This window comes from Crinia signifera, chromosome 7 (assembly GCF_055691185.1).
Source record: "Crinia signifera chromosome 7, ASM5569118v1, whole genome shotgun sequence".
NCBI classification, from domain to species: Eukaryota; Metazoa; Chordata; class Amphibia; order Anura; family Myobatrachidae; genus Crinia; species Crinia signifera.
The window spans coordinates 80,499,165-80,525,524 of record NC_139223.1 but is presented as its reverse complement, the minus strand read 5'-3'; the positions used below and the strand labels follow the sequence as shown (position 1 = coordinate 80,525,524).

Sequence of the window (26,360 nt, the reverse complement as noted above, 5' to 3'; positions counted from 1 at the left end):
CTATTGAGTCAGCATCTCTAATACAAGCGCTCCTGGGGTTATACACAACTGTGTATTAACCCACCTTTTGGTATACTTTCACAATACCACTGCGTAAAAAGAGACAATTGCGAATACAGCTGAATCCACCTGAATCAGGCCCTGAAACTAAACTCCTGTATTGGGGATAGGAGTGGCAGGAGTGTATCAACAAAATGTTGGAAGTCCTTGATTTGTAACATACTGCATTTTGCTAATCTCCTGCCAAAACTCCAGTCATCTAATTCATGGGTCTTCAAACTGTGGCCCTCCAGATGTTGGGAAACTACAAATCCCAGCATGCCTTGCACTCCCTTATAGCAAAACTGTGGCAAGGCAGGCTGGGATTTGTAGTTTCACAACATCTGGAGGGCCACAGTTTGAAGACCCATGATCTAAATCCTCAAATCAGATTAGATTGGGATTTTTTTTTTACTGTCCACTTTAACAAGTCAAGCATAACCATGTGGGTGTTATCATGAACATTACAGTCAAAAGCACATTTAAACCACATTGATACATGTAATTGTAAAAAAAAATGATTTTTAATAAAATTTCAAAAATTCTCCAATTTTGAAATTTCATACTGTACAACTTCAGAATTTCTATGTAAAAGCACATTTTGACAAAAGTTATATTTCATTTCAGAGCATACTATGGCTACAACTCTAGAAGATGTTGGAAAACAGGTACAGTAGACTGAAACTTTTTTTCTGCTTCTATACTGTATATTAAATAGAAAATGAAGTTGAAAAATGTTATGGATGTAGAAATTTTTCGTAAACTGTTATTGGTTTATACTTTATTTATATTACACACCTATATTACCCAGATCTTTACAGATTATATTTAAATTATTCACATCAGTCTTTGCCCCAGTGACAATTTAGGGGGAATTCAGTTGGAAACGAGATACAAACCTCATGTACCCACGGTAATCCCACTTCTGGATTACCGCGGGTATGCAGGCTCCCTATAACCTTGATAACCAATTTGTAAAAATTTTCAGGGTCTTTAGCACTGAAAATCCTGCAGCATGAGTAAACAATAAATAAACAAAGATACTCGTCTGCCCTGTGCTCTCCAGTGGTGTCCGCGTCTTGCGGTGGTCTTCCCTCCATCTTATGGTACAAAAAGTATGTTTTGCACATACTTTTTGTACTAGCTGTTCGCATCGCATCACATTGCATGCACACTGCATGCACAAGGCATGCAATGCGATGTGATGTGTACTATATAAGTGCCGAACGGATCCGATGAACGGACCGTCTATGGGCACCTTTAGTCCATTGAGTTCAACCTATTTGACTTGTGACTACTGACTTGAGTAAGTCATATATGTATGATTCCCTTAGTGGCCAAAAATGTATGCAGTTTTGATTTAAATCATTAACAGAAGTTGCTGTAACCACCCCTACCGGCAATGAGTTCCAGAATTTTACTGCTCCAATGGTGAAAAATCCATTCCTTAATTCAGTATAGAATGTAGTGTCCTAAGTATAGGCCTGTTACTGAAAAAATCATCTCCCAGTTCAATTTCTCCAGTGAAAAAATATTCAGCCTGGTTAGCCTATCTTTGTATTCTAGTGATTTGAGACATTTTGCTAGTTTAGTATGTGCTCCAATTTATTTATGTTCTTTTATAAGGTGCGGGGCCCAGAACTGAACACAGTATTCCAAGTGCGGTCTCACCAGTGCCTTGTAAAGAGGCAATATCACATTGGCATCCCTTGAATCAATTCCCCTTTTAATGCTTGCCAGTGTCCGGTTTGCTTTTGCTGCTGCACTTGAGCAGTGTGCGCTATTACCCAATTAATCATCTATAATGACCTCTAAGTCCTTCTCTACTGCAGTATTCCCTATATTAAATCTATTTAGCCTATAAGTAGCTTCTTCTTTGTACCAGTAATGAATAAGTTTGCATTTTTTAAAGTCAAACAGCATTTTCTACCTTTCCGCCCACCTTTCCAGTTTAACCCCTTCCTGACAGAGCCAGTTTTTGCGTTCCTGACAGAGCCCTTTTTTTCAAATCTGACATGTATCACTTAAGTGGGGATAACTTTTTTTTGCTTTTACTTATCCCAGTGATTTTGAGATTGTTTTTTCGTGACACATTGTACTTCAAATTAGTGGTAAATTTGGGTCGATACAGTCTGTGTTTTTTTGTGAAAAATACCAAAATGTCGTGAAAAAATGGAAAATTTTGCAATTTGCAAAATGTTAAATTTTCTGCTTGTGAGACAAATAATCATACCACTCAAAATAGTTAATAACTAACATAGACCATATGTCTACTTTATGTTTCCATCATTATTTCAACTTCCTTTTAATTTTTTTGGACACTAGGAGGCTTACAATATGAATAGCAAATTCTCAAATTTTCAAGAAAATTTCAAACACTGATTTTTTTAGGGACCAGTTCAGTTCTGATGTGACTTTGAGGGACTTGTATGTGAGACACCCCCATAAATGATACCATTTCAAAAACTGCACCCCTCACAGTATTCAAAACAGCATTTTGGAAGTTTGTTAACCCTTTAGGTGTTTCACAGGAATTAAAACAAAGTGTAGGTGAAATTTCAAAATTTCATTTTTTTTGCAGATTTGCAATTTTAATACATTTTTCTAAGGAACACAGTACATTTTACTAGAGAAATGTGACTAAAAATTGATTCCCCCAATTCTTTTGTTTTCATAAATATCCTATATGTGGCCCTAGTGTGCACGTTGACCAAACCACAGGCTTCATAATACAAGGAGCACCTACTTGATTTTGGAGCCTCCTTTTTATGAGATTATTTTTTAGGCACCATGTAGGTTTCTAGGCACCATAAGATGCTAAAAGTTAGGAACCCCCCCACAAGTGACCCCATTTTGCAAACTACACCCCTCAGGGAATTCATCTAGGGGTATAGTGTACATTTCAAACCCCCAGGGGTTTCACCAATTGTGGTACAACTGGGCAGTGAAAATTAAAAATTACATTTTTTACACAAAAATGCAGTTCTGGCTCCAAATTTGTCATTTTCACAAGGAATGAAGGAGACCAAGCACCCCAAAATCTGTGCCCCAATTTCTCCCGAGTACGGCAATGCCTCACATGTGACCAAAAAATACCATTTGGGTGCATGGCAGGACTCAGAAAGGAAGGAGTGATTTTTGGATTTTGCAGCTCAGATTCTGGTGGAATGTTGGTGGGTGCTATGTTGCATTAGCAAGACCCCCCAAGCACCAATACAGTGGAACCCCCCCACAAGTGACCCCATTTTGCAAACTACACCCCTCAGGGAATTCATCTAGGGGTATAGTGTACATTTCAAACCCCCAGGGGTTTCACCAATTTTGATACAACTGGGCAGTGAAAATGAAAAATTAAATTTTTTTACACAAAAATGCAGTTCTGGCTCAAAATTTTTCATTTTCATAAGGTATGAAGGAGAAAAAGCACCCCAAAATCTGTGCCCCAATTTCTCCCGAGTATGGCAATGCCTCATATGTGACCAAAAAATACCAGTTGGGTGCATGGCAGGACTCAGAAGGGAAGGAGTGATTTTTGGTGGTGGAATGTTGGTGGGTGCTATGTCGCATTAGCAAGACCCCCAAAGCACCAATACAGTGGAACCCCCCCACAAGTGACCCCATTTTGCAAACTACACCCCTCAGGGAATTCATCTAGGGGTATAGTGTACATTTCAAACCCCCAGGGGTTTCACCAATTTTGATACAACTGGGCAGTGAAAATGAAAAATTACATTTTTTTACACAAAAATGCAGTTCTGGCTCAAAATTTTTCATTTTCAGAAGGTATGAAGGAGAAAAAGCACCCCAAAATCTGTGCCCCAATTTCTCCCGAGTACGGCAATGCCTCACATGTGACCAAAAAATACCATTTGGGTGAATGGCAGGACTCAGAAGGGAAGGAGTGATTTTTGGATTTTGCAGCTCAGATTCTGGTGGAATTTTGGTGGGTGCTATGTCGCATTAGCAAGACCCCCCAAGCACCAATACAGTGGAACCCCCCCACAAGTGACCCCATTTTGCAAACTACACCCCTCAGGGAATTCATCTAGGGGTATAGTGTACATTTCAAACCCCCAGGGGTTTCACCAATTTTGATACAACTGGGCTGTGCAAATGCAAAATTACATTTTTTACACAAAAATGCAGTTCTGGCTCAAAATTTTTCATTTTCACAAGGAATGAAGGAGACAAAGCACCCCAAAATCTGTGCCCCAATTTCTCCCGAGTACGGCAATGCCTCACATGTGACCAAAAAATACCATTTGGGTACATGGCAGGACTCAGAAAGGAAGGAGTGATTTTTGGATTTTGCAGCTCAGATTCTGGTGGTATGTTGGTGGGTGCTATGTTGCATTAGCAAGACCCCCCAAGCACCAATACAGTGGAACCCCCCCACAAGTGACCCCATTTTGCAAACTACACCCTCAGGGAATTCATCTAGGGGTATAGTGTACATTTCAAACCCCCAGGGGTTTCACCAATTTTGATACAACTGGGCAGTGAAAATGAAAAATTACATTTTTTTACACAAAAATGCAGTTCTGGCTCAAAATTTTTCATTTTCATAAGGTATGAAGGAGAAAAAGCACCACAAAATCTGTGCCCCAATTTCTCCCGAGTATGGCAATGCCTCATATGTGACCAAAAAATACCAGTTGGGTGCATGGCAGGACTCAGAAGGGAAGGAGTGATTTTTGGTGGTGGAATGTTGGTGGGTGCTATGTCGCATTAGCAAGACCCACAAAGCACCAATACAGTGGAACCCCCCCACAAGTGACCCCATTTTGCAAACTAAACCCCTCAGGGAATTCATCTAGGGGTATAGTGTACATTTCAAACCCCCAGGGGTTTCACCAATTTTGATACAACTGGGCAGTGAAAATGAAAAATTACATTTTTTTACACAAAAATGCAGTTCTGGCTCAAAATTTTTCATTTTCAGAAGGTATGAAGGAGAAAAAGCCCCCCAAAATCTGTGCCCCAATTTCTCCCGAGTACGGCAATGCCTCACATGTGACCAAAAAATACCATTTGGGTGCATGGCAGGACTCAGAAGGGAAGGAGTGATTTTTGGATTTTGCAGCTCAGATTCTGGTGGAATTTTGGTGGGTGCTATGTCGCATTAGCAAGACCCCCCAAGCACCAATACAGTGGAACCCCCCCCACAAGTGACCCCATTTTGCAAACTACACACCTCAGGGAATTCATCTAGGGGTATAGTGTACATTTCAAACCCCCAGGGGTTTCACCAATTTTGATACAACTGGGCTGTGCAAATGCAAAATTACATTTTTTACACAAAAATGCAGTTCTGGCTCAAAATTTTTCATTTTCACAAGGAATGAAGGAGACAAAGCACCCCAAAATCTGTGCCCCAATTTCTCCCGAGTACGGCAATGCCTCACATGTGACCAAAAATACCATTTGGGTGCATGGCAGGACTCAGAAAGGAAGGAGTGATTTTTGGATTTTGCAGCTCAGATTCTGGTGGAATGTTGGTGGGTGCTATGTCGCATTAGCAAGACCCACAAAGCACCAATACAGTGGAACCCCCCCACAAGTGACCCCATTTTGCAAACTACACCCCTCAGGGAATTCATCTAGGGGTATAGTGTACATTTCAAACCCCCAGGGGTTTCACCAATTTTGATACAACTGGGCAGTGAAAATGAAAAATTACATTTTTTTACACAAAAATGCAGTTCTGGCTCAAAATTTTTCATTTTCAGAAGGTATGAAGGAGAAAAAGCACCCCAAAATCTGTGCCCCAATTTCTCCCGAGTACGGCAATGCCTCATGTGTGACCAAAAAGTGGCAGGACTCAGAAGGGAAGGAGTGATATTTGGATTTTGCAGCACAAATTCTGGTGGAATGTTGGTGGGTGCTATGTCGCATTAGCAAGACCCCCCAAGCACCAATACAGTGGAACCCCCCCCACAAGTGACCCCATTTTGCAAACTACACCCCTCAGGGAATTCATCTAGGGGTATAGTGTACATTTCAAACCCCCAGGGGTTTCACCAATTGTGGTACAACTGGGCAGTGAAAATGAAAAATTACATTTTTTACACAAAAATGCAGTTCTGGCTCCAAATTTGTCATTTTCACAAGGAATGAAGGAGACCAAGCACCCCAAAATCTGTGCCCCAATTTCTCCCGAGTACGGCAATGCCTCACATGTGACCAAAAAATACCATTTGGGTGCATGGCAGGACTCAGAAAGGAAGGAGTGATTTTTGGATTTTGCAGCTCAGATTCTGGTGGAATGTTGGTGGGTGCTATGTTGCATTAGCAAGACCCCCCAAGCACCAATACAGTGGAACCCCCCCACAAGTGACCCCATTTTGCAAACTACACCCCTCAGGGAATTCATCTAGGGGTATAGTGTACATTTCAAACCCCCAGGGGTTTCACCAATTTTGATACAACTGGGCAGTGAAAATGAAAAATTAAATTTTTTTACACAAAAATGCAGTTCTGGCTCAAAATTTTTCATTTTCATAAGGTATGAAGGAGAAAAAGCACCCCAAAATCTGTGCCCCAATTTCTCCCGAGTATGGCAATGCCTCATATGTGACCAAAAAATACCAGTTGGGTGCATGGCAGGACTCAGAAGGGAAGGAGTGATTTTTGGTGGTGGAATGTTGGTGGGTGCTATGTCGCATTAGCAAGACCCCCAAAGCACCAATACAGTGGAACCCCCCCACAAGTGACCCCATTTTGCAAACTACACCCCTCAGGGAATTCATCTAGGGGTATAGTGTACATTTCAAACCCCCAGGGGTTTCACCAATTTTGATACAACTGGGCAGTGAAAATGAAAAATTACATTTTTTTACACAAAAATGCAGTTCTGGCTCAAAATTTTTCATTTTCAGAAGGTATGAAGGAGAAAAAGCACCCCAAAATCTGTGCCCCAATTTCTCCCGAGTACGGCAATGCCTCACATGTGACCAAAAAATACCATTTGGGTGAATGGCAGGACTCAGAAGGGAAGGAGTGATTTTTGGATTTTGCAGCTCAGATTCTGGTGGAATTTTGGTGGGTGCTATGTCGCATTAGCAAGACCCCCCAAGCACCAATACAGTGGAACCCCCCCACAAGTGACCCCATTTTGCAAACTACACCCCTCAGGGAATTCATCTAGGGGTATAGTGTACATTTCAAACCCCCAGGGGTTTCACCAATTTTGATACAACTGGGCTGTGCAAATGCAAAATTACATTTTTTACACAAAAATGCAGTTCTGGCTCAAAATTTTTCATTTTCACAAGGAATGAAGGAGACAAAGCACCCCAAAATCTGTGCCCCAATTTCTCCCGAGTACGGCAATGCCTCACATGTGACCAAAAAATACCATTTGGGTACATGGCAGGACTCAGAAAGGAAGGAGTGATTTTTGGATTTTGCAGCTCAGATTCTGGTGGTATGTTGGTGGGTGCTATGTTGCATTAGCAAGACCCCCCAAGCACCAATACAGTGGAACCCCCCCACAAGTGACCCCATTTTGCAAACTACACCCTCAGGGAATTCATCTAGGGGTATAGTGTACATTTCAAACCCCCAGGGGTTTCACCAATTTTGATACAACTGGGCAGTGAAAATGAAAAATTACATTTTTTTACACAAAAATGCAGTTCTGGCTCAAAATTTTTCATTTTCATAAGGTATGAAGGAGAAAAAGCACCACAAAATCTGTGCCCCAATTTCTCCCGAGTATGGCAATGCCTCATATGTGACCAAAAAATACCAGTTGGGTGCATGGCAGGACTCAGAAGGGAAGGAGGTATTTTTGGTGGTGGAATGTTGGTGGGTGCTATGTCGCATTAGCAAGACCCACAAAGCACCAATACAGTGGAACCCCCCCACAAGTGACCCCATTTTGCAAACTAAACCCCTCAGGGAATTCATCTAGGGGTATAGTGTACATTTCAAACCCCCAGGGGTTTCACCAATTTTGATACAACTGGGCAGTGAAAATGAAAAATTACATTTTTTTACACAAAAATGCAGTTCTGGCTCAAAATTTTTCATTTTCAGAAGGTATGAAGGAGAAAAAGCCCCCCAAAATCTGTGCCCCAATTTCTCCCGAGTACGGCAATGCCTCACATGTGACCAAAAAATACCATTTGGGTGCATGGCAGGACTCAGAAGGGAAGGAGTGATTTTTGGATTTTGCAGCTCAGATTCTGGTGGAATTTTGGTGGGTGCTATGTCGCATTAGCAAGACCCCCCAAGCACCAATACAGTGGAACCCCCCCACAAGTGACCCCATTTTGCAAACTACACACCTCAGGGAATTCATCTAGGGGTATAGTGTACATTTCAAACCCCCAGGGGTTTCACCAATTTTGATACAACTGGGCTGTGCAAATGCAAAATTACATTTTTTACACAAAAATGCAGTTCTGGCTCAAAATTTTTCATTTTCACAAGGAATGAAGGAGACAAAGCACCCCAAAATCTGTGCCCCAATTTCTCCCGAGTACGGCAATGCCTCACATGTGACCAAAAAATACCATTTGGGTGCATGGCAGGACTCAGAAGGGAAGGAGTGATTTTTGGTGGTGGAATGTTGGTGGGTGCTATGTCGCATTAGCAAGACCCACAAAGCACCAATACAGTGGAACCCCCCCACAAGTGACCCCATTTTGCAAACTAAACCCCTCAGGGAATTCATCTAGGGGTATAGTGTACATTTCAAACCCCCAGGGGTTTCACCAATTTTGATACAACTGGGCAGTGAAAATGAAAAATTACATTTTTTTACACAAAAATGCAGTTCTGGCTCAAAATTTTTCATTTTCAGAAGGTATGAAGGAGAAAAAGCCCCCCAAAATCTGTGCCCCAATTTCTCCCGAGTACGGCAATGCCTCACATGTGACCAAAAAATACCATTTGGGTGCATGGCAGGACTCAGAAGGGAAGGAGTGATTTTTGGATTTTGCAGCTCAGATTCTGGTGGAATTTTGGTGGGTGCTATGTCGCATTAGCAAGACCCCCCAAGCACCAATACAGTGGAACCCCCCCACAAGTGACCCCATTTTGCAAACTACACACCTCAGGGAATTCATCTAGGGGTATAGTGTACATTTCAAACCCCCAGGGGTTTCACCAATTTTGATACAACTGGGCTGTGCAAATGCAAAGTTACATTTTTTACACAAAAATGCAGTTCTGGCTCAAAATTTTTCATTTTCACAAGGAATGAAGGAGACAAAGCACCCCAAAATCTGTGCCCCAATTTCTCCCGAGTACGGCAATGCCTCACATGTGACCAAAAAATACCATTTGGGTGCATGGCAGGACTCAGAAAGGAAGGAGTGATTTTTGGATTTTGCAGCTCAGATTCTGGTGGAATGTTGGTGGGTGCTATGTCGCATTAGCAAGACCCACAAAGCACCAATACAGTGGAACCCCCCCACAAGTGACCCCATTTTGCAAACTACACCCCTCAGGGAATTCATCTAGGGGTATAGTGTACATTTCAAACCCCCAGGGGTTTCACCAATTTTGATACAACTGGGCAGTGAAAATGAAAAATTACATTTTTTTACACAAAAATGCAGTTCTGGCTCAAAATTTTTCATTTTCAGAAGGTATGAAGGAGAAAAAGCACCCCAAAATCTGTGCCCCAATTTCTCCCGAGTACGGCAATGCCTCATGTGTGACCAAAAAGTGGCAGGACTCAGAAGGGAAGGAGTGATATTTGGATTTTGCAGCACAAATTCTGGTGGAATGTTGGTGGGTGCTATGTCGCATTAGCAAGACCCCCCAAGCACCAATACAGTGGAACCCCCCCCACAAGTGACCCCATTTTGCAAACTACACCCCTCAGGGAATTCATCTAGGGGTATAGTGTACATTTCAAACCCCCAGGGGTTTCACCAATTGTGGTACAACTGGGCAGTGAAAATGAAAAATTACATTTTTTTACACAAAAATGCAGTTCTGGCTCAAAATTTTTCATTTTCAGAAGGTATGAAGGAGAAAAAGCACCCCAAAATCTGTGCCCCAATTTCTCCCGAGTACGGCAATGCCTCACATGTGACCGAAAAATACCAGTTGGGTGCATGGCAGGACTCAGAAGGGAAGGAGTGATTTTTGGATTTTGCGGCTCAGATTCTGGTGGAATGAATGGTGGGTGCTATGTGGCATTAGCAAGACCCCCGAAGCACGGTGAAATTATGAACCTAATAATCCATAGATGTGTGGTATATTTTAAAACACTCCTTTATACATAGGCCGGGTTTGTCGGGGCAAGTGTCACACTGGAAAATAGTTTGCTTTCTTATTCCCTTTTTATAGCAAACTTTGCACCTTTTTTGTGTCCTGCCCTTTTTTCCAGTGGAGGGGATTTCATCAGGAAAATGCTGCCCTGGTACAATACGGGGGCCAGTACTAGAAGTACTGGGGCCCTCTGCCTGCTGGTTCCCAAATATTAGGCCCTTTATGACTTCCTCTTGAAAGTGCATAAATGTCCCCCTCTGGCCGGTAGAACGGAATAGCACGTAAGCGTTATACAGTGCCATCTGGATGATATACACGGCCAGCTTCTTGTACCAGATTTTTGTTTTCCGCAGGGCACTGTACGGCTTCAGTACCTGATCTGAAAGATCCACTCCGCCCATGTACTTATTGTAATCCAGGATACAATTAGGTTTGGAGGTGTGGGTACTGGTACCTCGTACAGGGACGGAGGTGGTACTGTCTCCGTGAATTGTTGTCAGTATAAGGACATCCCTCTTGTCCTTATATTTGACCAACAACATATTTTCGGTGCATATTCCCCTGCTTTCACCCCTTCTCATTACTTGGGCAATGTGCGTTTTTGGGAGGCCTCTTTGGTTCTTGCGCACAGTACCGCAAGCTGCTGTACCTCTTGAACCAAGGGCCTTAAACAGGGGGATGCTAGTGTAAAAGTTATCCACATAGAGGTGATAACCTTTATCCAGGAAGGGGTGCACTAAATCCCAGACAATTTTTCCACTAACACCTACGAGGGAGGGGGGGCATTTTGGCGGTTCAATTCTTGAATCCTTCCCTTCATATACCCTAAACATGTGGGTGTACCCTGAGGTGCTTTCACACAGCTTATACATTTTTATGCCATACCTTGCCCTCTTACTGGGAAGGTACTGGCGGAATTTAACCCTTCCTTTAAAATGTATAAGGGACTCGTCAATACAAATAAATTTTTCAGGGATGTACATCTCTGCAAATTTGGCACTGAAATGATCAATGACCGGCCTGACTTTGAATAGCCGGTCAAAGGTGGGATCATCTCTGGGAGGGCACTGTGCATTATCGTTGTAATGCAAAAATTTAAGGATCGTCTCAAATCGAGCCCGGGGCATGGCCATACGGTAAAATGGGGTGCTGTACAGAACATCTGTACTCCAATATTGCCTAATTTCTGGCTTTTTTACTATGCCCATATGAAACACCAGACCCCAAAACGTCATCATCTCTACTGCATCTACAGGGGTCCACCTAGCAAATGATGACGTGGGGTTTTGAGCAATAAATTGCTGGGCATATAAATTAGTTTGGTCCACCATTAAATTTATAAAATCATCAGAGAAAAATAATTTGAAAAAGTCAATTTCTCTGAGACCTGTGGAATCAAATTGGATTCCTGGCATGGCCAAAAACTCAGGAACCTGGGGCTCAAAATTGTCTGGTGGTGGGGTCCATACGAGATCAATTATTGGGGGGGGGGGGTGTCTCAGCTGCTCTACGGGGGCGTCTTTGAGGGGGTCCCTCATCACCAGAGGAGGAAGAGGAGCTTAAGACAAATCCTTCAAATTCCCCGCTTGCATCACTGGCTGTGTCAGAGTCAGAGGCAAGCATGGCATATGCCTCCTCCGCTGAATACATTCTTCTGGATGACTGGGATGACATTTGGGATGACATTTGGGATGCCATTTTTATTTTTGTGCTACTGGTAGTGAAATGTTTCAACACGTGTATAGTGTAGGGGGGGGTACAAACTTTATTTCAACCCGGGGGGTATGTAGTGTGTAGTGTGTATGTAGTGCAGAAAAAAAAAAATACTTTATACAGGAATTTGATCCCAATAAAAAAAAAAAAAAAAAATTGAAGGGGTTAAAAAAAAAAAAAAAAAGCTCCTGCGCCAAAAATTGAGCACAGATGTTGGTCAGTAACGTCCGTCACTGAACAGTGCTCAAAGGCAACAGGAATTTGATCAAAAAAAAAAAAAAATAGATCAACCCTGTGCCGAAAAAGCTGATCAGTGATGTACGTCACTGATCAGCGCACAGTGGCCACAGGACACCCACAAAATCACAGTGTGTGTAAAAAAAAATTAAAAAAAGACCCCACAGCACTCTCAAAAAAAAAAAGGTGATCAGTGATGCGACACTGATTACCAGTGAGGGGCAGCAGGTGCACAACCTTTGGTGCAACTGACAGTGCAACTGGCAGCAACTGACAGGTATATATAAAAAAAAACAACCCTGCGCCCCCAAAAAGTTGCTGATCAGCACAGATATACTGATCAGCACAAAAGGGGGGGTAGCAGACACAAAATATACACTCTCTATCACTCTCTGTCACTATCTCTCTCTATCTCTCACTATCTATCACTATCTATCACTCTAGGACACTGCAGCAGCAGCACTGACAGTTATATGTATAAAAAAAAACCTGCACCCCCAAAAAGGGGGGGTAGCAGACACAAAATATACACTCTCTATCACTCTCTGTCACTATCTCTCTCTATCTCTCTATCTCTCACTATCTATCACTATCTATCACTCTATGACACTGCAGCAGCAGCACTGACAGTTATATATATAAAAAAAAAACCTGCACCCCCAAAAAGGGGGGGTAGCAGACACAAATCTCTCTATCTCTCTATCTCTCACTATCTACCACTATCTATCACTCTATGACACTGCAGCAGCAGCACTGACAGTTATTTATATATAAAAAACCCCTGCACCCCCAAAAAGGGGGGGTAGCAGACACAAAATATAGCTCTCTCTGTCACTATCTCTCTATCTCTCTCTATCTCTCTCTCTATCTCTCTATCTCTCTATCTCACTGCAGCAGCAGCAGGAAGTCCCAAGAAGTCAGATCCAGGAAGCGTCCAGCACGCTACAAGCAGTGATCAGGTGATCAGGTAAGGTATTTGCAAGGATCAGGTAAGTATTAGCAAGGATCAGGTCAGTATCACGGCAGATAGGCACGGTGACCGCTCTGCACGCTATTCCAGACCGGAATGGCGTCTGCAGCGCAGTCACCGTTAGTTTAAATGTCGCGCCTTGGCTGTGATTGGTCAGTGGGTCCCACGGACCAATCACAGCCTTGGGGGCAGGTGGGGTGAGGGTGGGGTGAGGTGTCATCGTCACCGATGACCCCCTCATGCCCCCTGACGCCCGGCGGTGATTGACACCTGTGTTACCGAGCGTCTGATTCGCTGGTAACACAGGAAAACGCTGTGAATGGCTGTTCACACTGAACAGCCAATCACAGCGATCGCCGACGGGGGGGCGGCATCGCAGCCCCCCCTGGGCATGCAGGGACATGTCTGCTGTCAGGGACAGCAGACATCGTCCCTCTGTCACTGCGTCTCTAGACGCAGTGACAGTTTAAAGTCATGACGTACATTTATGCCATGTGTCGGGAAGTACATCCCGGCCATGACGTAAATGTACGTCAAATGTCGGGAAGGGGTTAAGTTGCTTTATGGTGTATCCACATCCTTTCCTGAGTTCATTTCCTTACTCAATTTCATGTTGTCCGCAAATATTGCAATCTTAATGGGCATACACACGGAACAATTTTGTGCTCTTTAGTAAGCAATCTGACTAGATTGCTTAGAAAGTAAGCGCAGATCTCTCTGTGTATATGCCTTGAGCGATTACGATGCGCGGTCCCGCACGACGCTATCTCCTGCTAACTAAGTCAGGGCATGCAGTCAAAATCTAGTCAAATTGCTTAGCAAGTGACTGCAAATCTCTCGGTAAGCAATAGTGATCAAGATCTCTCATTCTGAACCACTAGCCTGCCTTTTTTTTGCGTAAGTAAAATTGCTTAGCACAAATCACTGTATAGGGGTGTACACACGGAGCAAATTTGTGCTATTTTCTAAGCAATCTGACTAGATTGCTTAGAAAGTAAGCACAGATCTCTACGTGTGTATGCCCCTTATGTGTATGTGCTGTCCATGGGCAATCTGGACACAGGGAAATTGCCTACTCTAAATAGTTTAGCAAGATAGCTTAGCAAACATTTCTACGTTTGTATGTCCCTTTACTCTCTGTCACTACCTATATCATTAATGAATACATTAAACAAGGTGGGTCCCAATATTGCGGGGCTCCACTTTGGACCTTACCCGAGCTGGAATGTATATCATTTAGCACTACTCTGCCCCCAATTGTGCAACCAATTTTTAATCTAATTACAAATTTTATCGCCAACCCCCTAAGTTAACTAGTTTTATTAATAGCCTTTTATGAGGCACCATGTCAAAAGCTTTTGCGAAATCAAGAAGTATTACATGAACAGATTTCCCTAAGTCCTCCCCCTAGTGACTTCTTCATAGAAGTCAGTAGGGGGAAGTCATGGTTAAATTAGTCTGACATACTGTAATCTATTTTTTAAGAACCCATGCTGAGCCTTACTTTTCACCTTTCTAAGAAATTTTGGATAATCCTAATATTTTCCCCACAATAGATGTAAGGCTGACCAGTCTATAATTTTCAGGGTTAGTTTTGCTACCTTTCTTCTATATTGGTACTCGTTAGCTATAACCCAGTCCCTTGGTACCGTTCCTGAGTTTGTTTCATTGAATATCAGAGTTATGACATAACTCAATTATTTTAGTACCCTAGGGTGTATTTTGTCCAGGCCAAGATATTTGTTGACGATTTCCCCACTCAAACATACAGTTTGAATGCTCAGCTCTTGATTGCTCCCAATCTGTGGGAGAACCTTTGATGATTCTCCATTTAAACACGAAGCAAAAAAAAAAAAAATTAAATATTTCCGCTTTCTGTTTGTCTTCTAGTGACACGTGAGCACCATATGACTAGGTAGTACCAAGTGTCTTTGCGTACAACTTTTTCTGTTACAATGTGTAAGAGTGTGAATATGCACAAACATTGTTTGCTTGGGTGTATTTAAATGACATTCAGCATGCCTATATTCTGTGTGCGGCTGCAAGTGCATCTGCAAATGGAAAACACTGTAACGTAGCATTTCATATGCAGATACAGCAGCAATCCACACAGAATATAGACATGCTGCATATCATTTTAATAAGCAGAAGCATTGTGCATTATATTTGCACTACATTACAATGCATCGTCTGAGAAATAGTCAAATAAGACTAGGCATGGGATCCTTTGGGATATTAAATCCCAGCACAGACGAGAGGAGGGAAAACACTGCACGCCACAATGATTGCAGTGCCGGGCATGACCAGAAAATATGTGCAATATCACCTACCATCCCACATTGTCTTCAACAATAAGGAGAGACTTGTAGAATTTGTAGAACTTCTCTGAATGGTTTTCATATTTGGAAATTAAAAAAAAAAACACTGGAAAATACATTTCCAAACCTCTTCAGTGAATGTATTGGGGAAATCTTTTTCCCACTTGGCCTGTGCAGGGAATGCCCCTCTCTGATCCTCTGAGACAAGGTATCGATACCATCTGCAGTAGTGCACGCAAGGGGGGTTTCTGAGTACCCAGAAACCCCCCCAGGAGTTTAAGGGCCCTAGGCTGAAAGCCGAGGGTCCCCTCTTTCCATGGGTACAAGAATTGTAAAATTTGGCCCATGGGAACCGGAGATATCTGATTTCAAAGCATTGTTCCTTATCCAAGCCTGTTAATTGCTCTTCCCAGTCAGATATTTCAGGTTTTCTCTGACATAGAGTTTTTCTGAGGGTATATTCCAAAAGCTGGGACTCCCCCCCTTTGATCGACACTAGTAGCTTGTCTCTACTGTGCCCATAACCAGAGATATCAGCCTTCCAGCAGCTGGTTACTGCTCCAGCTCCACACACCTGGTATGTAGTTTTATAATCTCGTTGGCAGATTGCTCTGCCTCCTGAACTATGATCCCCTATTCCCCAGTACCATTTGGTAGGTGGGATTCTCTAGTTTTTAACTCCATTAAAATCTAAGAAATCTATTTCTGGGAACTGGAGATATCTGCAGTCAAGCAAGCTGTCCTCCCACCAGAAAATTATGAATAATAAGCCCACTCCACTATACACCCCTCCTCTGCGTATTAAACATCCTCTACCACCCTTAAAGTTATGTATCAGGGCCCCTTCATTCAGCCCAATGTCCCCTTCTCCCACCCCATCTCCCACCATCTGTGCAGTAAAGTGGTAATTAGTGGAAATTACTGATCCAGGCCCTACATGCTGAGTGGTTGATATAATACCCCCTACCACCCACGGGACATCAAAGCTTCCCCCACCCCTACCGCTGGAGGATCGGTGGGGGCCCCAATACATTGCTATGCCCAGGGTTCTACACTGCTATTGACGCCCCTGTCTGTATATATATATATATATATATATATATATATATATATATATATATATGTGTATGCATGTATGTGTGTATATATATATATATATATATATATGTGTGTGTGTGTGTGTGTGTATATATATATATATATATATATAACAGACAGTTGAGTCGGCACTCCTGGGGGTAGACGATGGGTATTGGCCTCGGTGCCTTCCTAGGTGTAGGGACACCAAATATAGAGTATGGAAGTGGTGGCACTCGGAGGACTTGACATAAATAACGAGGGACAACCAAGTGTCAAGCGACGTTTCGGTCTATTTATTTCAGACCTTTTTCAAGCTCATACAGAACATACAATGGTGACTTACCTAAATAACCTTCACCAACGACTCGTGCAGCGGGCGCCAGCTCTGCCCCGTAGGTCCGTTGCAAGTGACGTCACCAGTTGGCGGCGCACACCCGTCGGTGTGTCTGGAACCCGTGGGGTGTTGCTAGGCAACCCTACAATCATATATGTACAACAAACATGAAACCCACAAATGTGAAAGATATGTACAATACAGCACTAATGTCAACCCATGTAACATGCATGGACCTTTGCTGTCCATGAGACGGCCTGAATCTGAGCATATATAGCCGGTTCTTCAATGTATTTGTTTATGTACTATGCTGTCGATGTTCTAACTTACTTCCACTGTTTTCTATCAGGGAAGCTCATTGGAGTGTTCTTGCATGTTACTTGGGTTGACATTAGTGCTGTATTGTACATATCTTTCACATTTGTGGGTTTCATGTTTGTTGTACATATATGATTGTAGGGTTGCCTAGCAACACCCCACGGGTTCCAGACACACCGACGGGTGTGCGCCGCCAACTGGTGACGTCACTTGCAACGGACCTACGGGGCAGAGCTGGTGCCCGCTGCACGAGTCGTTGGTGAAGGTTATTTAGGTAAGTCACCATTGTATGTTCTGTATGAGCTTGAAAAAGGTCTGAAATAAGTAGACCGAAACGTCGCTTGACACTTGGTTGTCCCTCGTTATTTATGTCAAGTCCTCCGAGTGCCACCACTTCCATACTCTATATATATATATATATATATATATATATATATATATATATATATATATATATATATATATATTACATTTGGTCTATCTATAATACTTTAACTGACCCGGCATATACTGGGTCACCTAAGTGTCCATCTCCGTGCTTTGCTCAGCCCCTCTGGAAACCCCCTTCTGAAATTCCTGCATTTGCCACTGATCTGGAAATACCACCACGGATAGATTGGGACATAAGCAAAAAGACATAAGCAAAATTTAGGGAGACCAAATTGTCTAGGAAAACAGCTATTGAGCCCAATGTCTTAGTTGACAGTATTTGAAGAAATCTTGGTTTGGGAGTCTGAATTGTGCTTGAAGGTAAGAGAAGGGGGCTATTATCCCATCTAGGACAACATCTTGTAACTATAGGAGACCCAGCTCAAACCATGAATTCAAATGTAAATTAGGAACTAAAAGGACTATAGCTTATTGAGATTATTGTGGGAAAAGTAGGGCAAAACTGAATTAATAGGAATCTGCCTATGCCATACTAACATAGGGCCTTATTTTGGTTCATTCTTTCTGACAAAATACTTCTTAGATGGGCAAAACCATGTGCACTGCAGGTGGGGCAGGTGTTACTTGTGCAGAGAGAATTAGATTTGGGTGGGGTTTTACTTCAAAGTGAGATCTATATTGCAGTGTAAAAATAAAGCAGTCCGTATTTTCCCTGCACAGAAACAAAATTACTCACCCAAATCTAATTCTCTCTGCACATGTTACATCTGCCCCCCCTGCAGTGCACATGGTTTTGTCCATCTAAGAAGGATTTTGTCAGAAAGAATGAACCAAAATAAGGCCCATAGTCGTATGTATAGCTTTCCCTTAGGGGAACTGCAGATGCAGGTACTGTAGCCATAATGTGTCACACAGAGTTAGAGGGTACACGGCAGCACGTTGTATAATCACCCAGGGTTTAGGGACATACTGAGTAAATCAGTCATTGGCCTGACTTAATATGCATGCCGATTGGTCAGGGTATACTATACCACCTAATTTTTGTCAACAGATAAAACGGATCATGCTATTTTTGGTCTCTTTCCACCCCAAACATAACCATAAAGTATACAATCATTAAGAATAGGTTTAGGAAAAGGACAGGGGAAAGTATGAAATACTGTAGATACATCAATTTAGGTAAAAGTACCAATTCGTCCCACCCAAGAGACCTCCTGCATCATAAAAGGGCTGTTTAACATGCATGGCTAAATGTACAGTATAAGGACACATTTATTGAAGTTACTCCTGTGTAAAACCACCAATCCACATAGATGGTGTAAAGCAATTCAGTTCCAAACAATTTGAAGTTACAAAGTGCAGCTACACACATGTGTTGGAATTCTAGTAGAATAACCATTATGGGGTGCTAAGAAATTCTGTGATTTTGGTGGTCGCAACAGAGATAGAGCCCTGACTTCTCACATGCACTGCACAGAATCCAATGGTAAAGCACAACGGAATCTGCTGCGCTAGATAAGAAACTGTAAATAAATAATAAATAAATTGTCCGATATATAGTACGTCTTTTATTCTGCTCTGTTAGATAAGCCACTCTCTCAGAACAGTGCAAGTTATTTCACTGGGATAAAAAAGAATAATGGATTTATTCAGGAAGGCATCAACGTAAATCATTTCATGCATTTGAATTGTGTCATAGACATCACAGGCCGCCTAGTATTGGGCAAGGCCACCCTGCATGTCGGGTCCCTCTCCTCGATGCAAACGCAAAATTTAGCATTTGCATTGTTATTGTGTGAGCACTTTGCTATACAGTGAATCGCTCATATGTTAGCAGTAGCCCCTTGGTTTGTCCTAGCTACAGGGATGGGCATTTTTAGGTCGTAGCAGCTGTGTGTGACATTGGACAGCTACCGCACTCCCCCCAGCCTCCAAAAAAATGGTCTGGACATGCCTGCGTTGCCTGGAACGCACCCCAGAAATATTCAGACACCGCCCCCATCACACCTTAGACTGCAGTCACATTCATTTGCAGTGCTCAGGCATGCACACTGGTGCATGCATGAAAAATCGCAATCAGCAATTTCCAGTAATCTGAGGGGCTAGCTGAATTATCCCCAATGTCTGTTATTTGCTCATCAAGCACTAGCAGTGGCACACTGAGGGCCTGGTTCTGAATTGTATAAGGGCCTTCTGCCAGTATTGCCCTGTGAATTCATGCAAATACCACTGCGACCATTCCCTGGTGTGTCTGAAAAGATGCTCAAATACCACGTGCTGTGTCTTTAGATGCAGGCATCGGTCGCACCAGCCCCAGGTGCAGATTCTCTGCCAGAGTATGGGCTAAGTATGTAAGTGATTAAGCAATTAAATGCCTGTTACACTCTCATAAGACAGTATATCTCCATGCATGGGCATAGTCACTGCCAAGAACTTCACAATACATTTGTAAGACATTTCTGAGAGCACGTGCATTAGTAACATGGTAACATAGTAATTAAGGTTGAAAAAAGACATTAGTCCATCGAGTTCTACCTATTTCACTTGTAACTACTGACTTCAGTAAGTCATATCTATAGGATTCCCTTAAGGTGCCCATACACAGTACAATTATTGTATACAATTTGCATCGCATTGCATAGGTTTTGCAATGCGATGAGATGGGATCTAGTACAAAAAGTGTGCAGCACATACTTTTTGAGATGTGTGACGGGAGCGCGCATCTCATCGCACCCAGCAATTGTACCATGTATGGGCACCTTAATGACCAAAAATGTATCCAGTAGTAGCTGACTGGTTGCCCATAGCAACATCCCATGTGAAATAGAACTCCCATCTTAGTAAATTTCCCCTAAGCGTCTGATACTCAGTTGAATGCGGTCACCTCCTTTGTTCCAAAAACTCAGGGCATAAGCAAACCATTCCTATGAAATGAATGATCGGTACTCTTTACCTAGAACGGCGCCCGCGATTGGAATCGCGGGCGTCGGGGGTAAAAAATCGCGGGCATCGCGGTCATCGTATGCACATAAAAAAACGGGTGCGACGCGATGCCCCCGATGCCCGCGATTTTCCCATAGGGATCAATGTTAAAAGTCAGATTGGACGCGATTTTAGTGTTAAATGCCTCAATGGCCGCGATTTTTACATAGGAAACAATGTTAAATGGGCCACAGAGCCCTAATAGTCCCCCTGAAGTCTTAACTGGCCCCCACAATTTTTAACACCACCCCACGATCAACGTGAACCCGAAGCGTGGCGAGCGGCGGCGGTACGCGTCCTCCGACCTTTTCATACCCCCACTATCCACGTCGGCGTGGAGTTGAGAATAGAATAGTGTGGCGAGCGCAGCGAGCCACCGAGCCCGAAGCGTGGCGAGCGGACGCGGATACCTGTGAAGCCCGCGAAGGGACGCGTTTACCTGTGAAGGTATCCGCGTCCCCTCGCGGGGCTCGCCACGCTTCGGGCTCGGTGGCTCGCTGCGCTCGCCACACTATTCTATTCTCAACTCCACGCCGACGTGGATAGTGGGGGTATGAAAAGGTCGGAGGACGCGTACCGCCGCCCCTCGTGGGCTTGCTGCGCTCGCCACGCTTCGGGTTCACGTTTATCGTGGGGTGGAGTTAACAATTGTGGGGGCCATTTCAGACTTTAGGGTGACTATTTGGGCTCTGTGGCCCATTTAACATTCTTTCCTATTGAAAAATCGCGGGCATTGAGGCATTGAACACTAAAATCGCGTCCAATCTGACTTTTAACATTGATCCCTATGGGAAATCGCGGCCATCGCGGGCATCGCACCCGTTTTTTAGTGCATACGATGGTCGCGATGGGCGCCGTTCTAGGTAAAGAGTACCGAATGATCTGCTGATGTAAATAGGGCTGCCGTTCCGTACTACAGTATGTTAAAGTTGCACATGACAAATAAAACCCTTATTTTAGACTTCCAATCTGTTCTTTTTTTCTAGTATAGGGCTTCTATAAAATAATAAGCTAACAACATATTGTTTCATCGTTAGCCATCAGCATGTCAATGCTTAAGTTTATGAAAATGATTTAACTGAACTGTACAATTAAATCGCACCCTCATTTAGCAATTTTTACTTAATACAGGAATACTTGTATGACATTCATGTGCTCTCCGTCCTTTTCAGATATGGCGTGGAGCTTTTGTGCTGGCTGATTATATTCTCTGGCAGAGAGATCTCTTCAGAGGTTGTACAGTACTGGAGCTGGGGGCAGGCACTGGTTTTACAAGCATCATCATGGCAACAGTTGCTAAGACGGTCTATTGCACAGGTACAGCATATTATTTTATTCTAATAAACTCATGTCACACACTGGGTGAGCTGCTCCAATGCTCCAAGTCCAGGTTAGTAACAGTAATCTACAGTTTAGGCTGACCTTGTTATACACAGAGGATTTTCACTGTGAAAAAGCTTAAAATGTAAGGAACTAAAAGGGGGAGATTGCTATCTCATGAAAGAGAGTGAATAAACGTTGCCTTTCTATAGCAATTTAGATATATTATTGAGGTATCTTCGCTATTAAAGATATCCGCATTATAACTGGAGTATATTCACTTACAGAGAATTCAGAACATTAGTAAAATAACATAGGTGTTGTGCTTTTAGAGGTGCTGAACAATACTTTTTATGAAAGCTATTTTTTTGTATTCTACATTTTTGTTAGGTATATAAGAGTAAGGGTCCCATGTGCAGTATCCGTCCGGTCCCCCTCTTGTAGCAGGCAGAGTCAGTGACGGTGATTGAGGGCATTGGGTGGTGTGCTGGTCTCTGAGAGTATGAGGCGAATGCCATTTCCTGATTTTCTACTTTCTGGAGACTTCCACACCAACAAGTGATCAGCGTCACTGACACTGCTTTTATTTTCACTGTTAAAATAATATTTATTTTGGTACTTCCTCATCTTTGTGGCCAGCGCTATGACAGTTACGTTAGCCGCTACTTAACCACTACGTAAGCACCCTTGTCCCCTTGCTGTCTCTCTTCACTTGCCATGCTAAGCAGACTTTACTAAAAGTGATAGATGGTGGCGTGGACACAGGGTGGTAGTCTGGACCCAGGGTAACCCTCGCGGCTCGCCGTACAGTACGTAAATTCTGTAGCATAAGCGTTGGTCGCAAAGATGAGGAAGTACCTTTTTGTTTTCTTTCTTTATTAACAGTTTCTTACATAGCACAGCAAATTCCTTTGCGCTTTACAATTGTACAGCTACTGTATATCTTTATAGTGCAGTGTCTGTAAATATATTATTACTATGGTTCTTGTGAGTGAATCATGTCAATTAGGGACTGCTTGTATGTGCATATGACTATTATCCCTGATAGGCCGGCCAGAGAAGTGATTTATAAGGGCTAAACCAATTCCAGGAAAGCATCCCCGATCTCGAGCTGCTGCATAAAACAAACAGGTTTCACTGAACCTGTGTGTTTTCTGGAGTAATTTTTTTTTTTCCAGCAACCAAATCGATTAGTCTGAAAAAAATTATCAAAACAAATTGGGAAAAACATCAGTTTTTCGCTACCAATATTTGCAGCTAATTAGATACCCCCTATATATTTTATTTGATAGCATTGAATAGACATTGCTTTTAAGCTGGGTACACTCTGGGGAATATTCTGCCAGATCTAGTGGATCTGACAGGCATAACTTGCACATCAGACCAATGGGATGAACCAGCAGCCAACAATATGTAGCTGAATGCAGCTACTAAATGATATATGAGAAAGTTGCACGCGATATCGCTTGGTGTGTACGGACAACCAACGTATCCTTAAATTGTTGGTCATGTACGTCTAATGCGTATCCAGAATTAGGTGAGAGCACAAGCAACTATTGACAGTAATTAAAGTGTCCCAATATCGTCACACAAGTTTGGCTATGCAAAAAAAGTGATTTTGTCATAGGGAATTATACTACAAATAGTTAAATCCTGATTTACTGCTTGAACATAACCTACAGTACGTACCAATTTCCTGACTTTAACCTCTTTGTGTAACTCCTCAACATCTTTTCTCTATGCCATCAAACATGTTACATGAAATCCTCTCTTACACTTCATCATCTTGGACCAGATAACACTTTTTTTTTAAAAATAAACCGTACTCACTTCAGGAAAGACAAACTGTACCTCCCACTGTACAGTAAATCCACCTGTAAATCCTTTTTGACATCTAATCGAAATAGAAAAAAAAAATCAATTCTATTTTAAGGATTACAATTGGGAAAAACAAGTCCTAGGCATACCATGACATACACATTATTTGCCTGTGCTATTTATTTATTCAGCATGCTAGTCTTCTAGTTGATGTTTATAAGAGGAAATTGAGCTGAACATAACTGCACGCTGTAGACTACAGAGGCTACAGAGCTGTGATGTACAGATTTGTCACTAAGCTTCACACACGCAAAGGATATTTTGGTTTCCCTTTGTATTTCCAATATCAAACAATAGATGTTAATCTTGGACCAGAGCAGGTATAAAAGGAAACATATAGTGAAATATGCAAATATTTGTATCTTCCCTGTACATATTGCTGCATTATGTTAAGCTCTTGCAATTATAACCGCTCTCTGGAGCTGCTATGTAAATCCCCTCCGTATTCGATGTTGTTATTGAAATTGAAAGGTAACAGCAGCAGAATATGTAACTCCCCTAGATTGTCAGAGTACATTTATGCCTTCCATGACCTTTCCTTGTTGCTGTTGAATTGGTTCGCTTAGCATCATTTGATTGATTAAACCAAAGTCACATTTAATCACTGTGCAGTACTCCATTTAACATGGCTCTCTGCAATTAAAACATTGATTTCATGTGAAATTTAAAACAATTTGGAGTGTAAGAAAAAAAAAAGCATTTTGTGGGATGCATGCAGTAATTAGACACTGTCCTTTTTGACCTATGTCATTACATTGGTGTGATCTAACATATGAAACATTTATTTATATGATTGTGCTGGCCCAGTCTTGCATCTATTACAGAATTGGGTACTTGTGTATATTTGTGTATATTTTTGTGGAATCAAACCGGAGTAGCCGGAGAAAACCCATGCAAGAAACCCATACGGGGAGAATATACAAACTCTGCACAGTTCGTGCCATGGTGTGAATCGAACCCATGACCTCAATACTGTGAGGTAGTAATGCTAACCATTACACCATCCGTACTGCAATAAACACAATATTTACCTACCATGTGTGACAACCGGCATCTTTGAATAAACAAAGCCAGTTGACAAAAAATCTGAAGCATACATAAAATTGTATTAATGCTTTACTTTATAAAGGCCCCCATACACTTAAGAGAGGCATTGAAATGCCCTACCTCTCATGCGATACTACACCATCTCACCCGCTCCAGGTAGCAGGATTGTATAAGATACATCGTATGTGGCCTTTTGCATAACATGTATAATATGTTATCCTTTTCCTGGCTGCGGGATTCGATGGAGCCTTGGTGCAGTCGTGACGATCTCTGGTCCGATCCAATGAGCATGGATCGTGCATCAGATTGGAATTGGAGGTTAAACGCATGCGTTTTGGCCCTTCTCATTCAATTTCTCAGCCTGATGCCTCGAAATCTTATGAAATGGGTCTATTGCACTATTGGATGGGGTCCTTTAGACTCAGTGGCTTGCTGGAAGCTATGTGATCTAAAGAAACATAATTTTTATTATAGTGATAATGACCTCATTCATATCAAATAATTTATTATCTTGATTAGTCTGCAATCACGACAAGCATACAGTAGCTAGATTTTTAAAGGTTGAGGAATTTCCAGAACTATTTTTTCTGTAAATACCATGGAGAATGGAAAGTATGTGGATTAAAAAAAAAAAAAAACATGGCATAGACAGAGAAGGAGAGAGTAAATGCTAACTGAATAGTTCACATCTGCAATATGTCTTGTCTTCAGTCTATTAAATTAGACATTTTAATCAACTTATATTGGAGAAATGCATGTCTCTACCTGGAACTAGATAGCTCTAACCAAGGAGTGTCGCTGGACCCAACAATATAGAGATATAAGACTAGTATTATTTGAATGAAAAACTATTTGTGTGTATATCCACAGCAATATGAGATATAAAGCCATAAAAAAAGTCTGTAAAAAAATACTTACACTGAGGAATAACTACCAATAACACTGGGAAGACAAACGAGGTATATACAGTATTAAACCATAATTGCTGTGAGGGATTACTAGGTACTTCTGTATTTGTAGGGCGCCCAATTTACATACGTACCGCACCGTAGGAAAATTGCATTGCATGCAATCTTGCGATGCGATTTTCCTTAGTTAATTTTTAGTGCACCCCTGCCCACAGATCGCATCGCATGTCATTTGCGATGCGATTTTTCATTGTATAATCACCCATGCGATGAGATGTGATGGTACTTCATTTTAAAAGCACCCCCCCACTATCCACATCACTCCGAAGCGTGGCGAGGACAGCGAACCCCACGAGGGGATGCAGTTACGCGTCCTCCCAACCTTTTCATACCCCCACTATCCACATCTGCGTGGAGTTGATTTTATAGTGTGGCGAGCCACCCAGCCCGAAGCATGGCGAGCACAGCGGAATACATGTAATCCGCGTCCCCTCGCGGGGCTCACCACGCTTCGGGCTCGGTGGCTCGCCACACTTTATAAAATCAACTCCACGCCGACGTGGATAGTGGGGATATGAAAAGGTCAGGAGGATGCG

At 42.4% G+C, this 26,360-nt stretch overlaps 1 protein-coding gene across 6 annotated transcripts in view; it reads left to right on the top strand.

Moving 5' to 3' along the window:
* Positions 1-26,360, top strand: part of METTL22 (methyltransferase 22, Kin17 lysine) — a 209,018-nt gene that overhangs the window by 81,462 nt on the left and 101,196 nt on the right. For all 6 annotated transcript variants that reach the window (XR_014450768.1, XR_014450769.1, XM_083153385.1 and 3 more), the window contains 2 exons: positions 667-707; positions 21,784-21,928. Coding sequence is in view for 4 of the 6 variants with exons in the window: in XM_083153385.1 (XP_083009511.1) it covers positions 667-707; positions 21,784-21,928 (186 nt within the window). In the remaining 2 variants the exon portion in view is untranslated. The remainder of the gene's footprint in view (positions 1-666; positions 708-21,783; positions 21,929-26,360) is intronic.